The sequence below is a fragment of the Xenopus tropicalis genome, chromosome 5 (assembly GCF_000004195.4).
Source record: "Xenopus tropicalis strain Nigerian chromosome 5, UCB_Xtro_10.0, whole genome shotgun sequence".
In the NCBI taxonomy this organism is placed as follows: Eukaryota; Metazoa; Chordata; class Amphibia; order Anura; family Pipidae; genus Xenopus; species Xenopus tropicalis.
In genome coordinates this window covers 57,971,541-57,998,863 of record NC_030681.2, presented here as the reverse complement: position 1 = coordinate 57,998,863, position 27,323 = coordinate 57,971,541, and the positions used below count along the sequence as shown (strand labels likewise).

The 27,323-nt window shown below is 40.9% G+C and overlaps 1 protein-coding gene across 1 annotated transcript; it reads right to left on the bottom strand.

Moving 5' to 3' along the window:
• Nucleotides 1–1,234: 1,234 nt before the first annotated feature.
• tsnax (translin-associated factor X) lies at nt 1,235–25,862 on the bottom strand. Its single transcript, NM_001006777.1, has 6 exons — nt 25,696–25,862; nt 19,115–19,222; nt 15,835–15,949; nt 5,347–5,477; nt 2,943–3,061; nt 1,235–2,353 (listed from the first exon to the last, which is right to left on the bottom strand). The coding sequence occupies exons 1-6, from the start codon at nt 25,706–25,708 to the stop codon at nt 1,946–1,948; spliced, it is 894 nt and encodes a 297-aa protein (NP_001006778.1). The 5' UTR covers nt 25,709–25,862; the 3' UTR covers nt 1,235–1,945.
• Between the last annotated feature and the right edge of the window lie 1,461 nt (nt 25,863–27,323).

The following is a 27,323-nucleotide window of genomic DNA, read 5'->3' as shown; positions in this document are numbered from 1 at the left end:
GAGCCTTGATTTTAGTGTCTGTAAGAACTTATGTATAGAATTTTAGATATCATTTGCATTAATGGATAACACCAAATGTTAGGGAAGAGACATGTAATATGATTAATTTTCATGGCCTTTAAGGCTTTACTGTTGCGGGAAAGGTTTTATTGATTAAAATGGTTTTATTACCTATTTGTACTGTATTATACACTGTTCTTACCTTACTCCTTTTGTGCATTTGAATCAACTGATAAGAACATGTTTTGTATTTATATGGGGATCAAAAAACACATACATACTGTATGCACATATATATTAATACATTCACGTATATTTAAATATATTTCCCAGTTTACTCATACCAATATTTAAAACTGTAGATCTTATAGAGCTTATAACTATAGCCTTGGTTATAATACTTGTCCTAGAAGTTATCAAAGTTGCTCTTAAAATCATTTAATATAATCTGCAATAATAGCATCACTTGGCAGGGTATTTCACCTCACTGCCCTCGCTGTGAAGAACCATTTCACAGCTTCAAATGAAAGTTCAGATCCTCATGTCTAAATAGGTAGGGTACTCTAATTTTCACCCATTGATAAATATGCTTCTGAAAATACCATAGGAAGAGGAAGAGAGTGGGTTTTCTGTAGTGAGCTCAAATTTCCCACTTTGATAAATCTTCCAGACTGTGTGACATAATCCTTACCCTGTCTTCCTGCTCCCCCCTCCCCATTCTACTACCCAAGCTCCTCCAACTATCTAGCCATCCCTGGCAAACAGCTCATAGCAGATGGAAAAATCAGCCCTGTTCTCTAAAACCCAGCCTCAATCCCTACACCAAAGTCTTTAGCATGGATTAATCTCCCTAGGCTCTTACTGCCTTCCTAATGTATCATGGCTAATATCTTTAAGATAAGGAACCAGAAAGTCCTCTCCAAAAGCTTTTCACCTAGTTTTCTGAAATAATTTTTAGCCTTTGTAACTCTGTCATCGGTATCAATTTGTACCACAGCTATCAGGTTTTCCCCTGTCCCTGCCAATAATCTACTCTCTGAGAGTCAGAGCACTTTTGTGAATAACATTTATGCAATTTTGTTTGCAGTTTTGCACTTTACACTTTAACACCTTATAACTTCTTTCTTTCAAAGATGTGGATATGTTTTAAGAATAGCAAAATTGTATTTAGCCCTGAGGTACAGAAAAAACCCCAGTGGGAATCATATTAATGAAAAGTGTAACACATCAGTTGTTCTGTAGAATGAGACATTTATTATGAAATGTACAGCACAAGTGTAAAATGTACTTATTTATATAAAATACAAGCTTATACTATTATACAGCTCTCTTGCTAAGAATGTTTTTTACAGCAAAAGAAACAAATATCTAGGAGAACTAAATCCTAAAAATGAATATGGCTAGAAATGCCATATTTTATATAGTGAATTTACTGCATCAAACCAAGGTTTCAGTATCTCTATGGTAGTGATGATCCATGCCTTTACAGTTTCACAGGATTTCCCCATCTTGGATTTTATTAGTGTCAGTGACACTCATGCTCAGTGTGCTCTGAGCTGTTGAGAAGCTAAGCTTAGAAGGTCATTGCAAATATCAAGCAGAAAATGAGACTGGCCTGTAATATAATATGATGATACTGGGCTCTTTATTACACTTTGATGCAAATAACACTGGTCTCATGTATTTACTAATTCACCTTATATTTTGACATTTATATTCTATGTATACTGTATATTGTGAGACAGTCCCTAAGCTCAGTAATTGACAATAGCACAGAGCATGTGCAGTAAATCAGCAGAAAAGATGATGCAGAGCTTCTGGGGGCATCTTTGGAGGCACAGATCTTTACTGTTAAGGGGCTGTGATTGCCTTAGGCTGGTACAGAAGCCCGACATATGATTTACAACATTTCTAGTCTACTTCTTAATTAGGGTTTAGTTCTCCTTTAAATTCTGTCATCAATTTCAATTAATTCTGATTTGGAAGAAAACACATCTGCTAGCATATGTTTTGGAATCTCTGAACCTCTAACTTTTAATGCATAACAAGCATTCTCAACTTTTGACAGACTCTGTTTTAAAACATGAATCTTTCTTGAAATTTCATATGGGCCAGTGTTGCCAATGTATGAGAATCCATCAAAGACCTGGCGCAAGAAACAACTTAGCTCAAAGGGTGTGTCAATGTCTCCGTTTCCAACACTACTTATACAATAACGCATTAATTCTCCAGTAAGGTCAGCTACCCCAAGTAGGTAATCCACAGGAGTAACTTGAATGCTCAGTGCACTTATTTTTGAATGCCTGTTGTCAGGTGAACTTGATAAATTACCACAAAATGACTCTGTTGTTATCTGTAAATAGAAAAAGATATAAATATATGAATATGTCCTTGCAGCGCCGGATTTCTTATCCTGCCGCTCCGAGGCCGCCCCCCCCTCGGCCTTGGATTTTTAAATCATACTATGATTTTATACAGTCTGATAAACATATGAAATTAATACTGTACCATTTGCAATACTGCTTAATGTTAATGAATCACAAGTTGAAAGTGTACCATTTCGAATCATAAAAAGTGCATCGCCTAATGCTAAATGTTATCTGTAATAATTTCTCTAGAAGTGCTTACATTTTCATTTCAAATTTAGGGGGTTTTAGTTACAAGTTTAAATGGCCAATAATCTGAAAATGTCAGTATTAGTATGCAATTTGTATGTTTGATGTCTATGTTCTTGTGTTGTCTAGCACAGTGGACAGATAAATTATTTACACACATTGGGGACCAATAATTAAAATACGATTGCTAAAAATTTGTATTTTTTCTAAGCTTTAGAACTGTGCGCATTTTCTGCGATTTTTTTCGTTAATTTCAACGACTCTTTTGTGCTTTGCAACAATTTGTTGCAAACAAAAATTTTTGCAACAAAATCGTAAAGTACTTACCATAGGCATGTTTTCCAAGTCTTCAAATATCAACTGCTTGTTTATTTCATTGATGGTAACAAGTGTTCTAGATTCAATGAAATGTTTGAAAGTGATGGCTTCAACATATTCTTGAAGACCTATATAAAAAGTAGTAGTAGTAGTATAAAGACTAAGTAAGCTTTATCAGAAAGGTCTATGTAAATGCAGCCACAAACACTCACACTAACATGCTGCTCTGAGTCCTCATAGGCAGGAGCCTGTGGTTTTGGAGATTGCATGTAATGTGAATCTGAATAAATTACTAATCTGCCATACGCAGTATATTGTGCGTTGGTCCTTCAGCTCAGTAACGGACAGCACACAGAGCATGTAAATCAGCAGAAGAGAACATGGAAGCACATTAACATGTGTACTTTCCATACAGTATTTCATGCTGTTACATACTTGGGATGGGGGGGGGGGTGGTCTTACAACTAGGGCTGCCATTGGTAATCATGGCTCCCCATTCTACTAAGTTAGCAGAATCCTCCCACCAGGGGGATCATTTGTCTACTGGTCACATGGGCCCAAATGGGAAAAAAAAAACCTTGCATAGACCCCAATTAATCCAAAATTATGCCTACAATTCAACAAACCCTGCTCAGAGCCACACCATCCCTGGCCCCTATAGTGACCTGAAATTTCTATCTAGGTGCACCCTCATGGGGCTCCTGACTGCAATACCTACACCCCTCTGCTGCTCTTTTTATCTCCAGCCCCTAAGCATTGGACAAAGAAATAACTAGGGACTTGTCACCCTAAGAAATAATTCTAAATACTTCTCTATCATGTTAGTGTGGCAAAATAAATGTTACTTACACTAAATAAATTATTTAAATGTTGTTTCCTTTAACCTTGGAATTTACAATTTCATCAAGCAGACAAGTGCCATTTTGTGAGCACTGTTATTAAGGCAAGTTTTGTATCAACCCAAAATCTTGTGTATGTGCCAGAATGGGGGACTTGATGCCCATGCCCATGCGCTGAATGCAGAATTATAGAAAGTGAGGAGGGAGGGAGCATGTGAGGAGTGCAGTGACATCAAGGAATTGGTAATTGGAAAGTGAAAGTAACTACCTGTCCCACCTCTATGCCTAAGGCATAGAGATCTGTCTGAGGTGTGAACAATGCAGGCGTTTACTGGCTGAGCCTGAAGTGTGAACAATGCAGGGAGTGAACAATGCAGGGACTAAAAGGGGCGAACAGTACAGTGAATTACATGATTAAACAATACAGGGGTTTACAGCCTGAATCTGAGGTGTGAAAATGCAGGGGGGCACTTAATCTCAGTACGGATACCATTTAAAGCTTACACATATGTAAGCAGCCAGACAGGATGGGGGGGGGGGGGCGGGCATGGGCAGCCTGTTGGATAGCATTGCTCTAATGTATTTTTAAATTGCCGACACATCCCATACAAAGCATCTCTTCTCCAGAAAGAAATACTCGCACTTATAGAAACCGTGGTTACAGGTTGCATGCTAAAATCAGGAAGAAACAATCCAATCACCAAGCACAGTTTGTAGTGTTCTCATAAAACAGATTGGTCTGTTCCCCTGCCTCCTTTTGCCGCACACTTTATACAAAAAGAGCTCATTACATTATACAGCGGTATTCACCTGCTCTTGAATCTGCATGTTTAACAAGGAAGAACAAGGAAACCCTTTGCCACAAGACTTTACCATATTATTGGGAACCCTTTGTTGAAACGAATCACTAAGTTTTCCCCAAAATACTGTTTATTTTATGTTTGGATGAATGTTAAAGATGAATGTTCAGTTGCGGCTGCCATCTTGCTCCATTAATATGGCCGCCGCAAGTGCGAATGTTACCCCCTCTCTGCTCTCCCTCCTCCCCCTCCCCCACTGACCTGATGCGCATCTTTAATTCTGTGCAGAGCGATGAGCAAGTAAAAAAGCCCTTGCTGGTCCTGCTTTTGGCCTCATAGCAAACATGTGACTCAGTTGCTCAAACTGGACAGATTGCAGGAATCGTGATCTAAGTGCATACACTGTTTACTGAGTCTAGCTAATGCGCATGCTCCAGTCTTGGTCTTAGTGCAGGAGTGCTGCATTATGGGATATTTTTTTCAATATCAATTAAATTACATTACAACCTATTTAAAAAATGTAACCCTAATTATAACTATATACGTTCATTTTTTTCTGCCTGGTGAGTGGGCCTTGTTCTATTTAGTACAGACTGTGGATAGAAACATGCAATTAAAGAATATGAGGGGGACATGAAGCATGGATTGAATGGCAATGAAAAATTTACAGATTTTTAAAAAAATAATTGCCTAATTAGGAAATATCCGTACCCATGTATATTTTCCAATTTAAAACATATGTGTTAAAAATTGCAGATACTTTTTATATCTTACCTGGTGTAAATGCACGGTGATACTGATACATATCTTCTCCCACCAACTCCTCAGCAATTTCTTTTATTTTTTGACGAACAGCAAGTAATTTAGTCTCTGCTTCAGACAGTACATCTTCTTTATTATGATCACTGTAAAATAATTAACATTGTAACAAAAAAAAAAAAAAACACCAAACAAAATGCCACCAAAGAAAAAAAGCAATCACAACCTAGGTGACAACCCAATGCCAATACCTGGTGATGTTCCTGCACAAAATATGGTTACACCACTGATATACACACAGCACAAAAGTTTACAATAAAAAACAGGCTTACATGTTATATGTTATATGGGCTGCCAGCAATACAATGGTAAGATTACAAACTTCCTGAGAAAGCATGATTTAAATCATACAAATTATAGAATGAGCAATAAAATCAGTTTTTGATACAGCGACTGCTGAACAGCCCATCATTAAATTATTTTTGTCAGTTTGGCAAAGTTGTCACTATTTAAGTATATACTGTTATCTAGTTACAGGATCGGGTACAGAGGGTGGTTGTTAATGGTACATTCTCTACTTGAAATAAGGTTCTCAGTGGGGTCCCTCAGGGTTCTGTACTGGGTCCACTTTTGTTTAACTTGTTCATAAATGACTTAGGGGTGGGTATTATAAGCAATGTTTCAGTGTTTGCAGATGACACAAAACTCTGCAGACCAGTCAATTCTACCCAGGATGTGGCATCCTTGCAGCAGGATATTGACCAACTGGCAATATGGGCGGCTAAGTGGCAGATGAGATTTAATGTGGATAAATGTAAGGTCATGTACCTGGGATGTAAAAATATGCAAGCCACTTATACCCTTAATGGGACTGCACTAGGCAAATCCATAATGGAGAAGGACCTTGGAATCCTTGTAGGTAATAAACTTGGCTGTAGCAAGCAATGCCAGGCAGCAGCTGCAAGGGCAAACAGGGTTTTGAGCTGTATTAAAAAGGGTTTAGATTCACGGGAGGAGGGGGTTATTCTTCCCCTTTACAGAGCGCTGGTAAGGCCCAATCTAGAATATGCTGTGCAGTTTTGGTCTCCAGTGCTCAAATGGGACATGACTGAGCTAGAGAGGGTCCAGAGAAGGGCAACTAAGCTGGTAAAGGGTATGGAAAGTCTCAGTTATGAAGAAAGACTGGCCAAGTTGGGTCTGTTTACACTGGAGAAGAGGCGCTTAAGAGGTGACATGATAACCATGTATAAATATATAAGGGGATCATATAATAACCTAATGCTTTATTTACCAGTAGGTTCTTCCAACGGATACGAGGGCACCCACTCCGTTTAGAAGAAGGGAGGTTCCGATTAAATATTCGGAAAGGATTTTTTACTGTGAGAGCTGTGAAGTTGTGGAATTCCCTCCCTGAATCAGTCGTGCTGGCTGATACATTATATAACTTTAAGAAGGGGCTGGATGGATTCTTAGCAAGTGAGGGAATACAGGGTTATGGGAGATAGCTCTTAGTACAAGTTGATCCAGGGACTGGTCCGATTGCCATCTTGGAGTCAGGAAGGAATTTTTTTCCCCTCTGCGGCAAATTAGAGAGGCTTCAGATGGGGTTTTTTTGCCTTCCTCTGGATCAACTAGAAGTTAGGCAGGTTATATATAGTCATTATGATTGAACGTGATGGACGTGTGTCTTTTTTCAACCCAATTTACTATGTTACTAGGTTAGTAGAATTAAGTCTAAAAGGTACCCCCCTCTTTAATAACTATTGCTCAGTACAAAAATTCAAGTTTGCTGTCCTTCACATCTTTCCTTGTGAATTTGGTGTTTTTGTCCACTGAGTTTGTGTGTTCAGTAAAAGCTGGAACCTCATGTGCTTTAATTTTGACCCAGGCGTCATCCACATATCTGAACCAATGACTTGGTGTTGTTCCCTTAAAGGTGTTCAGGCTTTCTTTTGCATTGCTTCCATGTAAAGCAGCTGTTCTCAACCTGTGGGTCGGGACCCCTTTGGGGGGTCGAATGACCCTTTCACAGGGGTCGCCTAAGACCATCAGAAAACCCATATTTCCGATGGTCTTAGGAATAATTTTATGGTTGGGGGGTCACCACAACATGAGGAACTGTATTAAAGGATCACGGCATTAGGAAGTTTGAAAACCACTGATGTAAAAGTTTGCTACTTTTGGAGACTTGATATTAAGACATAGGTAAGGAACAAATTTGTTCTGGTTTCAACTTTAATCCACGGCAGAGGGAGGGGTCTTGTTTCAGCCAGTGTGTATGTTGGAGTACTGGCTAGCCTGGCAGCAGAAAGACAGACTGAATGGCACTCATCAGCAGAATGTTATCAGCCTTGTTTATTGTAACAACCAAAACCGAATGAACATCTCTCTGGTTCTGGGCCTGGCTAATGTAACAACCAAACTGAATGTATATGCCAATACATTTCAGTGGTTCTGTGTTTCTGGATGCTTCTAAAAGCATCTAAACTGTGTTTATGGTTATTACGATGGATCATGTTCACTCATACAGCTACATATTAGTCAATGGAGGTGCACAAGAGCAGGACAATGCTTCTATAGCTGAAGTGGCAGACTCTGTCAAAGACTCACTCCACACTGACTTTATTCAGGTTCTCATCATGACATTAAAAAGTTTACTTCTGTGGTTTTGTAACCCTTATTTTTGGCAACAATATTAGACACATGACACATGCTGCAAAGTTTTAGGGTCTATGACACTTGAATGTATTTGTATTTGGTTTTCAGTATTGTTTCATTGATGATTGCCATGCCATAGGGTAGTCTCACTGAGAATACACATTTTTTTTTTTAAAGGTTTATTTTTCTTTTTATTGATAGTGAAATAAAATGTTAACATAAACAAACAGGTTACATATATGGATATGAGTGGTTGGTTACTTTACACAATACAAGTTGGTTATACAGATTTGTTATCATGAGTACAGTTTTGTTGCAAGGTATTAATACGGACGCGGTTCTTTTAAGGGGTGAGGGGCCCATTAGATTCACACCACGTGGCCCAGATTTTTTCAAATTTTCCGTGTGCCCCCCTGGTCTCATAGGTAAGTTTTATAAAGGGTAGGGCGGCGTTGACGAGTTGTTGCCAGAGTTCGAGCGTGGGTACACTGTTGCCCATCCATCTCATTATAATAGCTTTTTTGGCGTAGAATGTAAGGGATCTAAATCTTATTCTGGCTGCATTGGTGGGGAGCATATCCTCCACCGTGCCTAGGAGACAGGTTGTGGGATTGATGACATTAGGTAGCGCTAGCACTGTTGAGATAGTGTCCATCACGGCAGTCCAGAACTGCGCTATGGGGGGGCAGCTCCAGATTAGGTGAATAAAGTCCGCTCGGGGGGATTTGCACCTGGGGCAGCAATCGTCAGGCGCTTTGCCGAACCGGTGGAGTTTTGTGGGTGTAATATATAGTTGGTGCAGGACCTTGTATTGGATCAACCTGTCCCGTATGGAGATAAGGAATTCATAACAGGTTTCTGTTGTTTCCTCCCAGTGCTCTAGTGTTAAGCTGGGAATAGCGGTGGTCCACAGGTTGTATGCACGTTCGAAGGGTTTGACATTAGTTGCCAGTAGGTGGGTATATATTCTAGATAGGAGCTTTTTGGTTTGGGGTTGGTATAGTGTTGCTTCTAGGTCCAGTGAGACCAGGGTTGGGGTTAGGGTTTGGAACTGCGCCTGAAAGGCGTGCCTGAGCTGTAGGTATCTAAATAGATGAAGGTGCACTTGGGGTGCTTTCCTTCGCAGTTCTTGGTGTGAAGGGAATTGTGCACCTTGGACTAAGTCGCCTAATTTTTTGATCCCTAGTTTGGGCCAGATTGTAAAGTCAGGTAGGTTCTTGAGGTGGGGGAGTAGGGAGTTACCCCATAGGGCCATGTGGGGAGATAGATGTGGGAGTGGGTGGCCTAGGAGTTTGAGTGCCACTGCCCAAGCTTTGTGAGGGGTTTTGAGTGAGTCGGGTAGAGCACCTCCGTCAGTAATATGTCTGTAGGGGAAGTTGCCCAGACCCTCCATGGAGTTAAGGAGGGAGGCATGCAGGGCCATGTTGGGGTTGTACGGGTTGGGGCAGAACTGCCAGTGTAAATATGATATCTGGGAAGCCAGGTAGTAAAAGAAAAAGTGTGGGAGAGCCAGGCCTCCTTGTTGCAGTGGTGCTGCTAGGCGTTGCCAGGAGATACGCGGTGTGAGAATACACATTTTTACCAAGATTTTAGTGTTTGCCTTTAGACAGGTCCTGCCTTTGAGCTTTGGGCATTGTGGTATAAGTAGTAGGGGACTATTTCTCCCTAAGGCCTTTTGCAGATGAGGGAAACAGACAGCTGTCCCTATATTTACAGATTTCAAAAGAGATGACAAGAAAAGACACAAAACTGTGCAGAATTACAGAGTACATTAGAGAGGAAAAAATAAGCAAGAGAGCTTATTTCATAAAAAGTGTCAGCTCTGGGGTTAAAAATGAAAACAGAAAAAGAGAATTTGTAAAACAGAATCCTATATGTACTTACATCACTATTGTCATTCAACAGGATATTGGATAAGTGGTAGTTACTACAGGTACAGGATCCCTTATCCGGAAACCCGTTATCCAGAAAGTTCTGAATTAAGGAAATGCCATCTCCCATAGACTCCATTATAAGCAATCAATTCTAATTTTTAAAAATGATTTCCTTTTTCTCTGTAATTATAAAACAGCAACTTGTACTTGATCCCAACTAAGATATAATTAATCCTTATGGGGGGCAAAACAAGCCTACTGGGTTTATTTAATATTTAAATGAATTTTAGCAGACTTAGGTTATGGAGATCCAAATTACAGAAAGATCCCTTATCCAGAAAACCCCTAGTCCTGAGCATTCTGGATAACAGATTCCATACCTGTAAATAAAACTTAAAAGGGGAGGTTTATCGTCAGACAACAGTCTGAATTCGAACAGCCTGTCAGGAAAAACATTTTTGGAATTCATTTTTATTTAAAATGTTTAGTTTTGAACCTACAGACCAGGTTCAGCCCTGCTACAATATGCTTTTTTTCCCCCCAGACCGAGGATGTAAAGTCAAAAATCATAATCCTTGTGTGTGTTTATTAGCTTTTGTATTTTGCATCTTATGCTATTCCCCTGAAATTAGCTCTGATTACAGCTCCTGGGAACCTACAGCGCCAGTGGGCCGTCCTGATCTGAAAAAAAAAAGCAGGGCATTGCACTGTACCAGACTTGAAAAAAAAACAAAAGCAGGGACTGTCCTATACCTGACTTGAAAAAAAGCACAGGAGTTTGTTTACTGGATTATCATTGGTTAGTTGCTGGTAAGAGCAACTCAGGCACAGATAAGGAAGTGAAACATGAGCAGAGAGTGAAACACGCCCACCTCTCATTCAGTTGCAGACACTGAGGAATAGAGAAGCCCAGTTAGGGTTCTGGCACATGGGGAGATTAGTCGCCCGCGACAAATCTCCCTGTTCGCGGGCGACTAATCTCACCGAAATGCCATCCCAGCGGCGAAAATGTAAATCTGAAGGCAACTTCTGCGATTTCACTGAAATCGCGCCACCGCGTATGCCATCCCACCGGCGATTTACATTTTCGCCAGTGGGATGGCATTTTGGTGAGATTAGTCGCCCGCGAACAGGGAGATTTGTCGCAGGCGGCTAATCTCCCCGTGTGCCAGAGCCCTTAGCTGTGTTTTAACCCTTTTTAAACTGCTTTACCATCTGATTTTTTAGAACATCTGTTATGCTTTCCTATCTTAGGGCTCTATATATATATTTATATATAACACTGAGTTAGGATTTTGACTTTACATCCCCTTTCACGCTGAACTGGTTCTGCACATGCCTTCCCTCTCCTGCTTTATTTGCATATCTTATACCACTGGCTGGCAAGATTCAGCCAATCTGATCAATGAATTCACGCTTTTTTTTCACGCTTTCAGGACAGCATAGACTCTTCAAACACAGAATTATAAATGACCCATTATAAATGTTTGTACATATTTGAATAAAGATGGAGCCATGTTGTTCCATAAGTATATACTGTATAAACATTTTCACTGTACCAACAAAGGGTATAACTTGTTTATCAACTCCGAACTACGCCATTACTCACACATCTGTTAAAGGGGAACTATCATGAAATTTTTTTTTTGATATAAGGTAGATCTCATTACAACAGTCAACTTTGTAAATATGATTGATTAAAAGTTATGAATCGTTTCATTGCTATAGTATGCTTTTCTGTATCTGACTGGCTGCACACATTCTTTGACTCTGTATCTCACTGAGCTCTAAGTCGGGGTCGGGTTTTGATTGACAGGTGAAGCTCAAATTCTTATTGGTTGCTAGCATCTGCACAGGTCCTTTAATCTTAAACGGTTTTTCTCAGGACACCGGGACTGCGTGAACAACACTTGGCATCCTTCCTTGTAAACCACATTGTCTTAATATTTTGTGGGCAAAAGATAGGTTGTAGGGGTGGAATGGTCATGGAAAGTAATACAATCGTCCTCTGTTGTGTGCGATCTGTACATGTGCGGACATGACACTATCAGGACATCAGTAGTAGCACATGAGTAAGACCCCCCCATCGCTAGCACCCCCCCAAAAGTGCTGCCGCTGCTCCCTACCTCTTGTGCTGTTGTTCCATCGGCCATCGCTAGCACCCCCCCCCCCCCCCGCGACAAGTGCTGCCGCTGCTCCCTACCTCTTGTGCTGTTGTTCCGTCGGCCATCGCTAGCACTAAGCCCCCACCCCCCCCCCGCGACTAGTGCTGCCGTTGCGCACTACCTCTTGTGTTGCTCCGGCCATCGCTAGCACTACCAAACCCCCCCCCCGCGACAAGTGCTGCCGCTGCTCCGGCCATCGCTAGCACCACAACCCCCCCTGGGGCAAGTGCTGCCGCTGCTCCCTACCTCTTGTGCTGTTGTTCCGTCGCCCATCGGAGGTGATCCGAGGTGGCTCTGCTACTGCTGCGCCTGCACCTATCACCCCCCCCAACAAGCGCCGGCGCTGCTACTTAAATGCTCGGCACATCAGTAGCACACCAAGCCACCCCACTGCGACAAGCGCCGGGGCTGCTATTCTATTGAGCTGGTGCTGCTGGTCCCTACCTCTTGTGCTGCTGCTCCCTGTCTCCAAAGCCACAGCCAGCCGAGCATTTCAGTAGCAGCACCAGCGCTTGTTGGGGGGGGGGTGATAGGTGCAGGTGCTAGGTGCAGACACAGCAGTAGCAGAGCCACCTCGGATCACCTCCGATGGCCGAGGGCTGGCCAGTGAGTGTTTCAGAGTTATATAGGCTCTATTTTTCTACTTTACAATTTCACCCTGCATACCAGTGCCCTAAACTTTGATTGATAGAACTGCTTTTCTTCAGATGCCACCAACTCTGTATACAGCAATAAAAATGTATAAGATTTTGTAGTTTCAATTCACATTAGACCTATCTCATTAAAGAATACATTTCCCTTTTTACACAATATGCCAAAAAGTGATCAGCTAGGACCTTTGTACATTGCCTTACTTTCCCCCCTTTATATATTTATTGCATGAGCATATTGTGGAAACATGTCACTTCCTCTCAGTATGGTACATCTTGTGGGTTGTCAAAGCTCGTGTTTGTGTACGTAATGAGACTTTTTTCAAAGGTTTGCCTTTTTGATTGGACTTAAGTTTTGTCTGCTGATATAATGTAAAAGTTTTTGTGAGTGCTTTAAAACTGGTACAATAGGGAACTGCCACAAGGGGATATTAGGTTATTGCTTTCTTATGGTTATTGCTTTGCTTGGCATATGTTACAGAAAGGACTGTATCTGCGTTATACCTGCTTATATCAAACACATGTGTAAAATTGGTAAAAAGTCCTTTCTACACCAAAGCACCAATCTGCAAAGCTTTCCTAAAGTTAGTGGTTTTTATGACTTTTCTGTAAAACTCCTAAAAGTGTTGCAAAAGAATTGAGACTGGGGCAGAGGTTTGCCTTCCAGAAGGACAACGACCCTAAACATAAAGCCAGGGCAACAATGGAATGGTTTAAAACAAAACATATCCATGTGTTAGAATAGCCCAGTCACAGTCCAGATCTAAATCCAATGGAGAATCTGTGGCAAGATCTGAAAACTGCTGTTCACAAACGCTGTCCATCTAATCTGACTGAGCTGGAGCTGTTTTGCAAAGAAGAATGGGCAAGGATTTCAGTCTGTAGATGTGCAAAGCTGGTAGAGACATACCCTAAAAGACTGGCAGCTGTAATTGCAGCAAAGGTGGTTCTACAAAGTATTGACTCAGGGGGCTGAATAATTACGCACACCCCACTTTGCATTTATTTATTTGGAAAAAAATGTTTGGAATTATGTATGATTTTCATTCAACTTCTCACGTGTACCCCACTTTGTATTGGTCTTTCACGTGGAATTCCAATAAAATTGATTCATGTTTGTGGCTGTAATGTGACAAAATGTGGAAAAGTTTAAGGGAGCCACATACTTTTGCAAGCCACTGTAAGTTGTGGAAAAGGAAATTAGTAAATAACAGGATTCTACTTACAGACAGTAGATACAGTCTATAGGACAGGGACCTCTTTACTTTTGTCTCTTTGATACTTTTGTAATTGTAATTTTTTCATACTGCCAAACTGTCCCGCTTTCTGCGGGACAGTCCCGGTTTTGGCAGCGTGTCCCGCTGTCCCGGATAGTTCCATGAATGTCCCGCATTTCTGTAATGCGGGACATTCATGGAACTATCCCGACAGCGGGACGCGCTGGCTGCAGTCAGGCGTTCCCCCAGTGGCTCCTCTCTATATGCAGCTCCTTGTTCTGTGGAGCCAGGTCCTTTTATAAGGTTGCGCCCGTGCGTATTGACGTCACACGCACGCATGTGCGCAACCTTATAAAAGGGCCTGGCCCACAGAACAAGGAGCCGCATATAGAGAGGGGACTCTGAAGAAGAAGCTGCAGCATCGGCAGCATCGCCAGGATGTATGGAGGCACTGTATGGGGGGGGGGCTAATGTGTATGGGGGGACACTGTGGGGGGGCTACTCTGTATGGGGGGCTACTCTGTATGGGGGGGCATTGTGTGGGGGGGCTACTGTGTATGGGTGGGGAACCTGTGTATGGGGGGGGCTACTCTGTATGGGGGGGCACCTGTGTATGGGGGGGCTAATGTGTAGGGGGACACTGTGTGGGGGGGGCTACTGTGTATGGGGGAGCTACTGTGTATGGGGGGAACTACTGTGTATGGGGGACACTGTGTATGGGGGACACTGTGTATGGGGGACACTGTGTATGGGGGGATAATGTGTATGGGGGACACTGTGTGGGGGGGCACCTGTGTATGGGGGGGTACTGTGTATGGGGGGGCAAAACTGGTAGATAGTTAGAACTCACTTATAACTCACTGCCTTCTCTCTATATTTGTATTTTATATGTAGGAGTTGCTATATGGTTTTCCTTAGGTAGTACAGTATGAGGGTATAGCACATTTGCGTCTGATCCCGCCATTTCAACTATATAAAAGGAGTATTTTTGTTTAAAAATGGGGAGTGGCAATTGGGGCGTGGTCACACAAAGTGGGCGTGGTCAAAAAAATAATATTTATTAATATTATTAATAAATATATATATATATATATTATTAATAATATTAATATTTTTGTCCCTCTTTTCATTTTTCAAATGTTGGGAGGTATGTTTTTTTATTTATTATAAAAATGACCCCATGTTGTATTAATTTATTCTGCTGTACAGTGCTGCATACATAAGTAACACCATATAAATAAAAACATACATACATATACAGTACCAGATATTCAACAAAAAAAATTTTTTTAAACATTACATAAACATCAGTACACTATTTAGCAAACTCTCAACTGTCTGTATTTGACTGAGTGTGCAGACATAACTCTGCCGATAAAATCAGAAGGTTCATGTATATGAAGAGAACCGCCTTACATTTCTCAGAAGGAGCTTTCAAAATAACAGTTGATGTGAGGATGCTATTCAGTATGGAGGAGGGAGGGTGGGACTTTGCTAGTTGCTAAGTGACATCACAGCAAGGGTGTAGCCACTCCCATTCAGCAATTGCTTGAACTGTCTCTCAGAGAAAGAAACCTAACTCTATGCAATAATATCTAATTTTTTTAAAAAAGTAAGCATTTCTTATAAAGAAATATATTTGAAGATTTTAATATTTTCATCTGCACTATCCATTCGGACAATTTGATTTTCATGATAGATCCCCTTTAAAATGGGACATGATTTGGGAAGTCACCCTTTTTGTCACTTAAGTATAGGTCTAAATTTCTTAAACTATTAACCACTCGGTGTATTTTAAAGTTGCCAGTAGTTTAGTTCCCTCTACTTAATTAGCAGCATTTTATCCAAAATTGAGAGACACTGTGCCCAAAATAGTAAACACACTTTCCATCCACTACTTATAAGAGTGGTTATTTCTGACTCCAAATACATACTTTACCTGATCATTCGGTGTAAGAGGAAGATTGTCCTTTTGCTTTCAATAGTTATATCCCGGCCAAGTTTAACAAGCCGTTCATATTTATCATGCCTTGCATCTAGATCATGTTGAAATGCTGGGTAAAAAAACATGACAGTGGAAAATATAAATCAAAATTTACTTGAATGCTCTGTGGCATCTTTACATCATGTTGCCAATAAGGCAATACCAAAAGAATATGGTTCATATCACTGTAGCTGTAGTCATTTTGGCTGTATACTGGTTATTGGAAGCTGGGGCTGAGACCAAAATAACACTTTAGGGCAGAGATCCCCCAACCAGTGGCTCAAAATGAATGTGGTGCTCACCACCCCCTTTGATATTGCCCCCAGTGGCCCAAAGTAGGTGTCAGGGAAGTTTTGGAAGCACAGAGACCCCGTTTTACATCAAACAGAGTCTTCTGCAGGCTAGCAGTCCAAATAGGGCTACTAAATAGCCAATCACAGCACTTTTTGACATCCCCAAAGAACGGTTTTCATGCTTATATGGCTCATAAATAAAAAAGGTTGAGGATCCCTGTTTTAGGGGCTTCACTGGTTTAGTTGTGGCATTGCAGCCACATTGATGATGCAGCCAAGATAACACAAAGCTTCACGCTGTGAAAATTGATTTAACTTTTTCCTTCACCTCGCGCCCCCCATTTTCTAAACGCTACTCCTCCTACAGTTTTAGGGTACAAATCCCAGATTCCCCACATTTGTTCACCCTATAGTGGAGCAGGTTGCTTGTGCTTTTCTAAGGGATCCCGCCCCCCGTTCACTGCTCTGAACACCCCAATTTTCCCAATGACTTTGACAGGGAAGATTTTCAAACTGCTGCCACTCTTACAGCTTTGAAGCTACACTCCCCAAACTTGAATAACATAATCACGGAGTCACCCCTAATGAAAGCAACATTTGTTGGATGACCCAAAGTGGGAGGGGCCAACAACAGCCAATCAAATTCACCCACTGACTTTAATGGGGAAATTGAAACTGCTGCCACCCTTACAGCTTTGAGGCTACACTCCCCAAACTTGAATCACATAGTCATGGGGTCAGCCTGAATGAAAATATGATGATTGTTGAATGCCAAAAAGTGGAGGGAGCTGTGAAAAGCCAATCAGAAATTACCTATTGACTTGGTGGAAATCCAACTTGCTGCCATTCTCACAGTAATAACACTGGGGTCCCCAAACTTTGCAGAGTTAGGCACCAGGTAACTGCGGTTCAAGGTTATAAAAAGTGGGTGGAGCCACCAACTGCCAATCAGATTTTACCTATTGACTTTCAATGCGGAAATTCAACCTGGCAGTGGATGTCATCTACTTAGACTTTGCTAAAGCATTTGATACAGTTCCAAACAGAAAGTTAATGATAACATTGAGTAACATTGGCCTGGAACATATTTGTACTTTGATAGAGAACTGGCTGAAGGATACATTACAAAGAGTGGTGGTAAATGGAACATTTTCTATTTGGACCAGTTATTTTAGTGGAGTACCGCAGGGGTCAGTCCTTAGTCCTTTGCTTTTAACTTTGTTTCTATTTTTGCTGATGATTCTAAATTATGCAAAACCTATAAGCTCCATGCAGCATGCTGCCACTTTGCAGAGCATTTTAACAAAATTGGAAAGCTGGGCAGCAAACTGGAAAATAAGGTTTCAATGTTTAAATTGCCAAGTTATGCACCTTGATAGAAATAATATAAATGCAAATTTTACAGTAAATGGTGGTGTGTAGGGGGTAATGATAAGGATCTGGGGATTTGTGTAGATAAGTTGACTAATTCCAGGCAGTGCCGTTCCATGCAAAGTCTTTCATTAACTCAAAGGATTAAAACATAATTTTTATAGGTATGCAGTGCAGTTTTGGGCTCCAGTCATTAGAAGGATATTAATAATCTGGAGAGAGTGCAGAGACATGCAACTAAACTGGTAAAGGGGATAAGATTTAAACTATGAGGTTAGACTGTCAAGGTTCGGATAGTTTTCTCTGGAAAAAAGGTGCAGGTGAGGGCACATGATTACTCTGTAAAAGTACATTAGATGATCAGCACACCAGAGGCCACCCCTTTAGATTAGAGGAACAGAACTTTCATTTGAAGCAGCGCAGGTGGATTTTTATGGTGAGGGCAGTGAGGTTGTGGAATGCCCTTCAGTGTGATGTTGTGATTGCAGATTCTGTTAATGCCTTTAAGAGGGGCTTTGATGATTCAAGCATAATATCCAAGGCTTTTGTGATACTAAATCTACAATTAGTATAGATAATGGTATATATATATAAAAGTTTATATATAGGAGTGTATAGATAGGTTAGTAAGAGTGTGTGTATATATGTTCACTGGGGTTCGGCTGAAGTGGTTGAACTTGATGGACTAGAGTCTTTTTGCAACCCAACTTAAAAGGACAAGGAAAGGTTAATATAAATTAAAAGTAAGTCTAAAGGCATTATTTTTAAGTACTTACTGCATATCTAAATTCCCAGATCCTTGCTTGCTTCTCTGAGATATGGTGCTGGCAGCCTACAGCAGTGTGAAGACTACAGTGACACTGAAATCTCTCTCCCCTTCCTGTAGGCTGGACTATAGGGCAGTATGCTTTTTAAATTTTGACTTGCATTCTCCTTTAACTACATAACTCTACTCTGCATGCATTTTAACTAAACTCAAACATCTGCTGGTGATCTCTATCCCCTTTAAAGGAACAGTAACACCAAAAAATGAAAGTGTATAAAAGTAACTACAATATAATGTACTGTTGCCCTGCATTGCTACAACTTGTGTGTTTGCCTCAGAAAGACTACTATAATTTATATAAGTTAGCTGCTGTGTAGCCATGGGGGCAGCCATTCAAAGGAGAAAAGGCACAGGTTACTTAGCAGATAACAGATAAACCCCCATTATATGGGGCTTATCTACTAGTTATCTGCTATGTAACCTGTGCCTTTTTTCCGGCTTGAATGGCTGCCCCCATGGCTACAGAGCAGCTTATTATATAAATTATAGTAGTGTTACTGTAGCAAACACACCAGTTGTACCAGTGCAGGGCAGCAGCACATTATATTGTAATTACTTTTATACACTTTCATTTTTTGGTGTTACTTTTCCTTTAAGCAAGTGTATTGGTTAAAGCAAAGCTGTCTGGAACCAGGATTGCAGAAAGACACACTAATTCCATTAGCAGTTACATATCATAACATTGAAAACCACTAAAATTTTTTGGGATTTACATCACCTATAAAAATTAAATCATAATTATTACCTTTAAAGGACATTAGTACTGCTGAGGAACTGCAAACACTGCCTTTCTCATCTTTCCTTTGTGATCTTTGAACAGTATCAGGTTTGCGGTTTTTAAAAGACCCTGAACCTATAACACAAACAAAATGTTGTTGAGTTCAATCACTAGTTAAATACAGGTAAATATAAAAACATATCTCTTAATTAAATAGTGGTCAAGGAATCAGTTTATGGAGGGAAAAATAACATTCAAAACAGACTAGAATACAGATAGTTTATGGAGAACTCATAGCTGTATGCTTGCATCCCTTATTGTCAACACTTCTTAATAGCTGGTGCCAAAACAGTACTTCCTTTCTCTCACAGTTTTTTTGACCTATTACAACTTGGTTGCCATCCAAATCAATCAACAGAAATTTCAATTACAAATATAATTTTAACTGCAAATACCAAAAATACTTTCATACTACCAATACGCTAAGAACCCTCTGAAGCTTTTTATACAGTTTATCATACTCTTCTTCTCTTGGTACGGTCTTCTTGGTACTGCCCGGTCTTCAGTTTCCATATGCACTTAAATGAAACATCCCACAACAGGCCCCTTATTTTCTCTGCATTTCTTCTCTCTTGTCCAATTACTCAATACCCATAGTTTAACGTTTTACCATAAGCAAACCTAAACTAATGAATAAAAAACTTAAATATTTAATCTAATATATCAAAAAAAAAATCTTCTGTTCACTTTGGAATGCCTGGAAGACACATATGTTATGTAGAAAAGATGCCATTTCCAATTCAAAATCTTATAACATTAGCTTACTTAGATTGTAAGGGACCTCCTTCCTACTGTGTCTCATACCATGGCACTTAATCTTTGTGTTATTATACTTATTTATTTTATTTACTAGAACACTTAAATATATATACATGGGGACGTGATCTGCATGGCTTGCTGAGCAGATGTGTGCTCTTGAGCTCCATCGCAACCATAATAAATTCTGCAGTGGTAGGCACCCACTTCTCAGTTTTTGGGACTGATCGCCCCAGCAGACACTGGTTGGGGGGTGGGGCAACAAAGCACAAAAAGCATGTGCTGATATGGCTGCAAAACTTAAACAATTTGCTCACACTGTTCAACAAGATGGCTCAGCACCTATGCCAGCACTACAAGACCAAGCATTGCAACTGTTACTTACCACTATCACAGACTGCAGAGCGGCCTTATCCTCCAAGACTGAAGGTTAAAATGGACCTCTCCCTTACACGTGCAGATTTGCGAACACTGTGTGACAGGACAACCAAAGCAGAGGGAAGGATGTCCAGATTAGAAGATACCTGCAACCCTCTGGCAGCCCAAATACAGTTGCAACCAACTCAAAAGCAGAGAAAGTTGATGACTACATGAACAGGCAGCGTAGGAACAACCTGAGGGTAATTGGCCTGTTGGAGAGAGCAGAGGGAGAGGATCCTTCCAAATTTGCTTAACGATGAATCCAGGAAGTGCTCCCTGAGGCATTGCTGTCACAGCAGTTGGTAGCAGAACGAGCACACAAAGTACCAACCTGCCAAAGCCACCACCCTTCCTAATACAGCTTCTGAAAGGGCAGGTGATGAAATTCTGCAGGCAGCATAACAGCTGGCATACCAAACCAGCAAGATGTTCCGTTTCCCTGACTATTCAGCTGAACGCCAAAAGAAACGGGGGGGAATTTGTGGGGGTTAAAGGAGAAGGAAAGGCTAAGTCACTTGGGGGTGCCAAAATGTTAGGCACCCCCAAGTGACTTAGGACGCTTACCTTGTACCCTGGGCTGGTGCCCCTGTTAGGAGAAAAAAGCACCAGCCCAGGGCACCTGCAGGAAGTGCTTCCTCCTTTCTTTTTCTTCTGCCGGCGAAATCCGTGGGCCGGCGCATGCGCAGTAGAGTGAAAACCCGACTTTCTTGTTCAAGTTCGGCTTTTCACTCTACTGCGCATGCGCGCGCAAGCGAATAGGAAGCGCTCGCTGCTAACCGGGCTGGTGCTGTTCTCTCCGTACAGGGGCACCAGCCCGGGGTAAAAGGTAAGCGGTCTAAGTCACTTGGGGGTGCCTAACATTTTGGAACCCCCAAGTGACTTAGCCTTTCCTTCTCCTTTAAACAGAGGCTACACAAAGCCAATGTCAAGTACTCCATGATCTATCCGGCCAAGCTTCAAATATAAGCGAAAGGAAAAACTTACTACTTTGCCACCCTGAACAAAGCAACAGAGTGGCTGGACTGTCACGGGTATCGTAACAGCCCCCAGAATGGGAACAACCACTAAACAGCTGTAAGAACTCAACACAAAGCTGCCTTAGCAAACCCCTAGGAATAAAGATTTATGACCTAAACCTTACCACTGGCCCTGCAGTACTCAGTCTCCTGACCACTCTGGGAACTCACAATTTCTCCAGGTTACTGTGCACGAACCCCCAAACTGCGGGAGCCTCCGTTAAAATGATCTGCATGTATATTGGTAAGCAGCATTCTAATATTTATATTTGTGGACCTGTTTGGCATAAAACCAGTTTGGTCCGGGCCAATTCCGGCCCACGTCTAGGCCATGGCGCTGGCGCACCAAGTCTGTGCACCAGCTTCCTCCTTGCTCCAGACTCTAACCTGTAAGCCACTAGGCCCTGACAGTATACACAAGCCATATACGAGATGTGCGTATGTGCAACGTGATGTCACCAGAGAGCTTCCTGAACAGCTTGAGGATTTGATTTCTCATGGTAACAAGACTGACACTGCCTTAGAGATCATCAAGCAGAGAAAGATTGTGACAAGAAGTTCCGGCCCATCCTAGCTCCTCAATTCCAAAGACCCCTGCTCCAGAGATCCGCTCCTCAGGTCCCATCCAGTACTCCCGAATAACCTATGCAAGTCAGACGGGCACATTTCTCTGAACACGAGAAAGGCATTCAGCTGGCCTGTGCTTGCACTACGGTGGCAAGGCTCACTTTGCCAGCAACCACCCTCTAAAGTAGGGAAATGCATATGACTTGTTCAGATTGGGGAGTTACATCTGGATGGCTTCAAACCTTCTCCCCAAAATAATTCCCACAGATTCCTCTTGGGTAGTTCCATCTGGCTTCAAGAACTGTTAACTTTCGAGCCTTCCGTGATTCTGTAATTTTATGGACTCTGCCTTTGCTAAGCTTCTTGGTATTCCCCTACCAAGGGGTTGGCCATTTAGATTTAAGACAAGTACGAAAAGTGCTCTGTAGACGGAAGAAACATTCTTTGGCTATATTATCTCTAAGAAAGGGTTTGAAATGGATCCTATCAAAGTGCTTTCAATTCAAGATTGACCTCTTCCAACCAGCACCAAGGCCATACAGAGATTTATTGGCTTTGCCTATTACTACAGCAATTCATTAAGGGATTTTCATTTTACATAGTTCCATAGCTTTCTTCTTCCAAGCAGAACTACGACATTGGGAAACAAGAGTTACTTGCTGTCAAGTTAACTTTGGAAGAATGGTGTCATCTGCTAAAGGGGAAAACCGCATCCTATAATCACCTTTACTGACCATAAAAATCTAGAGCATAACCAGACTCTTAAGAATCCTCAGCAGGCTCAGAGGGCACTCTCTTTTACACGGTTTAATTTTGTTATTACTTATAACCCAGGCTCCAAGAACAAAAAGGCAGACGCTCTCTCCAAAAGCCATAGTGAGGTCTGTGATCCAATTATTCACCTTTATTAGGATTATCACTTTCCTGCTGCCACAATTCACTTCTCAGATTCAGTCTGCTCAGTCTTCTGCATCTCCAGACAAACTCCTATTGGCATACATTACATTCCCCCTGAACTTCCTTACTCTGTTCTTCAGTAGACCAATTTATCCAAGCAAGCTGGGCACCCTGGAGAATGACTCTAGTTTTTAAATGACTCTAAACTAGACTGTTGGTTTCTCTTGTATATAAGGAAACCATAGAAATCATAAGTAACATCTTCCCACTTATCTCCATCAAGCTGTGGAACCACTTTTTCCCACTTGCTTGTTGCATCCCTGTGTTTGAGGAAGTTACTAGAACTCTTTATATGTTGGAGAATAATACAGTCATATAAAAAAAGTTTGGGAACCCCTCTTAATGCTTTGGAGTTTTGTTTGTCATTGGCTGAGCTTTTTAAAGTAGGTGTTTCCTTTTAATATATAACATGCCTTATGGAAACAGTAGTATTTCAGCAGTGACAAAGTTTATTGGATTAACAGAAAATATGCAATATGCATCATAACAAAATTAGGTGCATAAATTTGGGCACCCCAACAGAAATATTACATCAATACTTAGTTGAGCCTCCTTTTGTCAATGTAACAGATTCTCGATGGCTGTATTTTTGACCATTCGTCCATACAAAATCCCTCCAGTTCAGTTAAATTTGATGGCTGCCGAGCATGGACAGCCTGCTTCAAATCATCCCATAGATTTCCAACGATATTCAAGTTGGGGGACTGTGACGGCAATTCCATAATATTGTACTTCTCCCTCTGCATAAATGCCTCTGTAGGTTTCGAACTGTGTAACTTCAACTTTGTGACTGATGCTTGAACATTAACCTAAAGAATTTGTTGATATTGGGTTGAATTCATCCAACCCTTGACTTTAACAAGGGCCCCAGTCCCTGAACTAGCCACACCGCCCAATAGCAAGATGGAATCTCAACCAAATTGGACAGTAGGTAGCAGGTGTTTTTCTTCCGCTATGCAAAGTGCTTTTTGTTAACCATATAACTCAATTTTTGTCTCATCAGTCCAAAGCACTTTGTTTCAAAATGACTGTGGCTTGTCTAAATGAGCTTTTGCATACAACAAGTGACTCTGTTTGTAGCGTGAGTGCAGAAAGGGATTTTTTCTCATCACCCTGCCATACAGATCTTCTTTTGCAAATTGCGCTGAATTGTAGAACGATGTACAAATACACTGTCTGCAGCAAGATGTTCTTGCAGGTCTTTGGAGGTGATCTTTGGGTTGTCTATAACCATTCTCACAATCCTCTGCATAAGCCACTCCTGTATTTTTCTTGGCCTGCCAGACCTGGGTTTTAGAGAAACTGTGCCTGTGGCCTTCCATTTCCTGATTGCATTCCTTACAGTTTAAACTTCTGAGATAGCTTTTTGTAGCCTTCCCCTAAACCATCCTTTTTTCAGATTTTTTTGAGAGTTGTACTGTATTGGGAGTATAGTCATTTCCTATCATTATAGTTCATTTTCATACAAAGGCATGCCACAATTGCAATTATTTCAGTCCAATACTGCTTTCTTTGTCACAAGGTACATGTCCTTTTTGCTTCATTTTAAACACTAAGTAAATTTTTCTATTTAGACAATCACCACCCTTATTAAAAAGGCTAAACCCCATGTATTAATATACACACAATGAAGCATATAGTATACAAACTCCTATACATTTAAAATACTATGTTTATTAACCGCATGTGCATCTCAAAGCGATAAAAGCAAGCACTATTTCAAAAGATAAAGGCAAAAAGCGATAAAATCAAACACTATTTCAAAAGATAAAGGCAAACAGAACAGCAACACAGATGCCATATCCAATGTTGTGAATTTTGCATAAACATATTCTGAAACATTATTATCCTGGAACCACCATAAAATTGTATCAGCAATAGGTGGAAAAAAAGTTTCATAGTGTCTCTTACTTTGAAGAGTACTTTGAAGTCCCATCCTTGGACCAGAAATCACTTTCATAAATTTGCTGTGACCAAATGTACCCTAGGGAGACCATTTCCTTATAATAAAAGCAATAAAATGTTAGTAATCTGAGCCACACTGACCCTAAGAATCCACAATCTATGCAATACAATGATCAATATTTAGCTGCCTTTATGGACATTAACTTGCCCCTCAATGCTTACAGCTTTTTTGCAGATTCCACTCCTCTCCCTTTTGGAAAAGTGCATTTGATTTAAAGATTTCATCTGTGATCGGGCTTTAACCTGGATCAATATGGAAATTTATGTAAGTAATTTCTGGTCCACCGTGCATTGCACTAAATGCTTTAACACTCACATGATGTCACTGCGCATGTGCACATGTCATGGAAAGGAAACATCCAGGAGAAAGTTGTGTTATTATGGAAGTACTTGGGGGGGGGGGGGTTAGGGGTGGTTACCTAGGAGTTACAATCATGTTGCCCCAGGTAACTCCCAGGAGATCTAGGATCAGGTCCATCACTGCTGAACTGAAGCTTTTTTAGAAAGCTGAGGTTGATGGTTTTGATTTGAGACATTTTGTTCACATTGTGTGTGCTTAAAAATACATTCCTATTACCTTATTAATTGCAATACTGTGAGTTGGTCACACAAAGACTTTAGCTAGGATTGTAAAACCTCCACATAAACCTGCACACAACAGTATCCCTTAAATACGGAGACCGCATTTTTTATGCTAGGAAGCAGTAATTTAAATGATCTTATATTTTGGAACTTAATGAATGGGAACATGCTGAGAAAATTAGAGCTACTAGAATCATAAGTAAAAACCTTCACTGTTCCATTAACGACAGCCCAGCCATTTAGAAATTGCTAAATTTCTAACTATTAAAATGTTTTATGATTTACCTTTAGCAGACATTTTAGCTCATCTCATGCACTCTCCTTGTCCGGCGTGCTCGCTCACGGAACCCTTTACGTGAGGGTGTGTATGCAGCTCAGTGACAGCAGGGGGCCTGATAATCCAAGTAAGTGCATACTTCCCTACAGTGCCGTTTTCAGTAACACAAACCCCCTCATTGCTGTTTAACAGCAGGCTCACACCTTCCCGTGTTACTGAAAATCCCAACGCTACAAGTCTCATCACGCGAGACTGGCGTCACAACTACACGCACGTAGCCGCCTTGTGGAAGTGACAAGGCTGCGTAACGCAGAGTGGGGTACTGTGTTGTAGTTGCTCAGCCGTAAAGCTTGCTTTCCTCTGTTGCCGCACCTCCCGCTTCTGTTTGAAACAAAAAAACAAACGTGTTAGTATGCTGCCATGTCCGCCCCCCCCACCTTAGTCTTAAATTATATCTGCACAGAGTAACGACTTGGGAACTTAAAAATTATTATTTTTTTCTGATTGCAAACAGTATCCGCTGCCCCCAGAGCTGCTTCTACCGATTTTACAAAAAATAAAGAGGTTTTGCACAAACTGATGTCATGTTTTTAGGCTTTTTTGTTCATTTCACGTTTATTTAACACGTCAGTTTTAGTAATGATCTCACACACCTGCCTTATGTAGAAATAAACATTGTAAAACCCTTTTTGTTTACATAAATTTTAATAACAGGTAAGAGTTTATCGATGCGTGAGTAACACATAGATCCATACTTTGGTTAAAGGGGGATCATTCCATTAAAGAAACACTGTCATGGGAAGACGTGTTTTTCAAAACGCATCAGTTAATAGTGCTTTTCCAGCAGAATCCTGCAATGAAAAACCTTTTTTTTTTTTTAAACACAGATTTTTTTTATATTTAATTTTAAACTTTCACATGGGGCTAGCCATATTTTTCATTTCCCAGGGTACCACAGTCATGTGACCTGTGCTCTGATAAACTTCTACTACTATAAAATCATGACAGTATCCCTTTAAATTAAAGGAAAGACTAAGTCACTTGGGGGTGCCAAAATGTTAGGCACCCCCAAGTGACTTTAAAGGAACAGTAACACCAAAAAATGAAAGTGTTTTACAGTAATTAAAATATAATGTACTGTTGCCCTGCACTGGTAAAAGTTGTGTGTTTTCTACAGTAACACTAGTATAATTTATATAAATAAGCTGCTGTGTAACCATGGGGGCAGCCATTAAAGTTGGAAAAAAGGAGAAAAGGCACAGGTTACATAGCAGATAACAGATGACCTCTCTAGAATACAATAGTGTTTATCTGTTATCTCCTATGTGCCTGTGCCTTTTCTCCTTTGAATGGCTGCCCCCGTGAGTAAACAGCATCTTTGTTTATATACATTTCTGAGGCAAACACACCAGTTGTACCAGTGCAGGGCAGCAGTATATTTTATTCTTATTACTTTTATACACTTTCATTTTTTGGTGTTACTGTTCCTTTAATCGCTTACCTTGTACCCCAGGCTGGTGCCCCTGTTAGGAGAGAACAGCACCAGCCCGGGGTACCTGCAGTGAGCACTTCCTTCTGCATTTTGTTCTGCGGATAAATCCCTCGGCTGGCACATGTGCATTAGAGTGAAAAGCCA

Excerpts from the sequence above, each read along its gene's own strand:
- tsnax (NM_001006777.1), bottom strand. Across the intron at positions 3,062-5,346 it reads TCACCGTGCATTTACACCAG|GTCTTCAAGAATATGTTGAA; the intron begins GTAAGATATAAA and ends CTTTTTATATAG. Across the intron at positions 2,354-2,942 it reads ACTTGGAAAACATGCCTATG|ATAACAACAGAGTCATTTTG; the intron begins GTAAGTACTTTA and ends TTCTATTTACAG.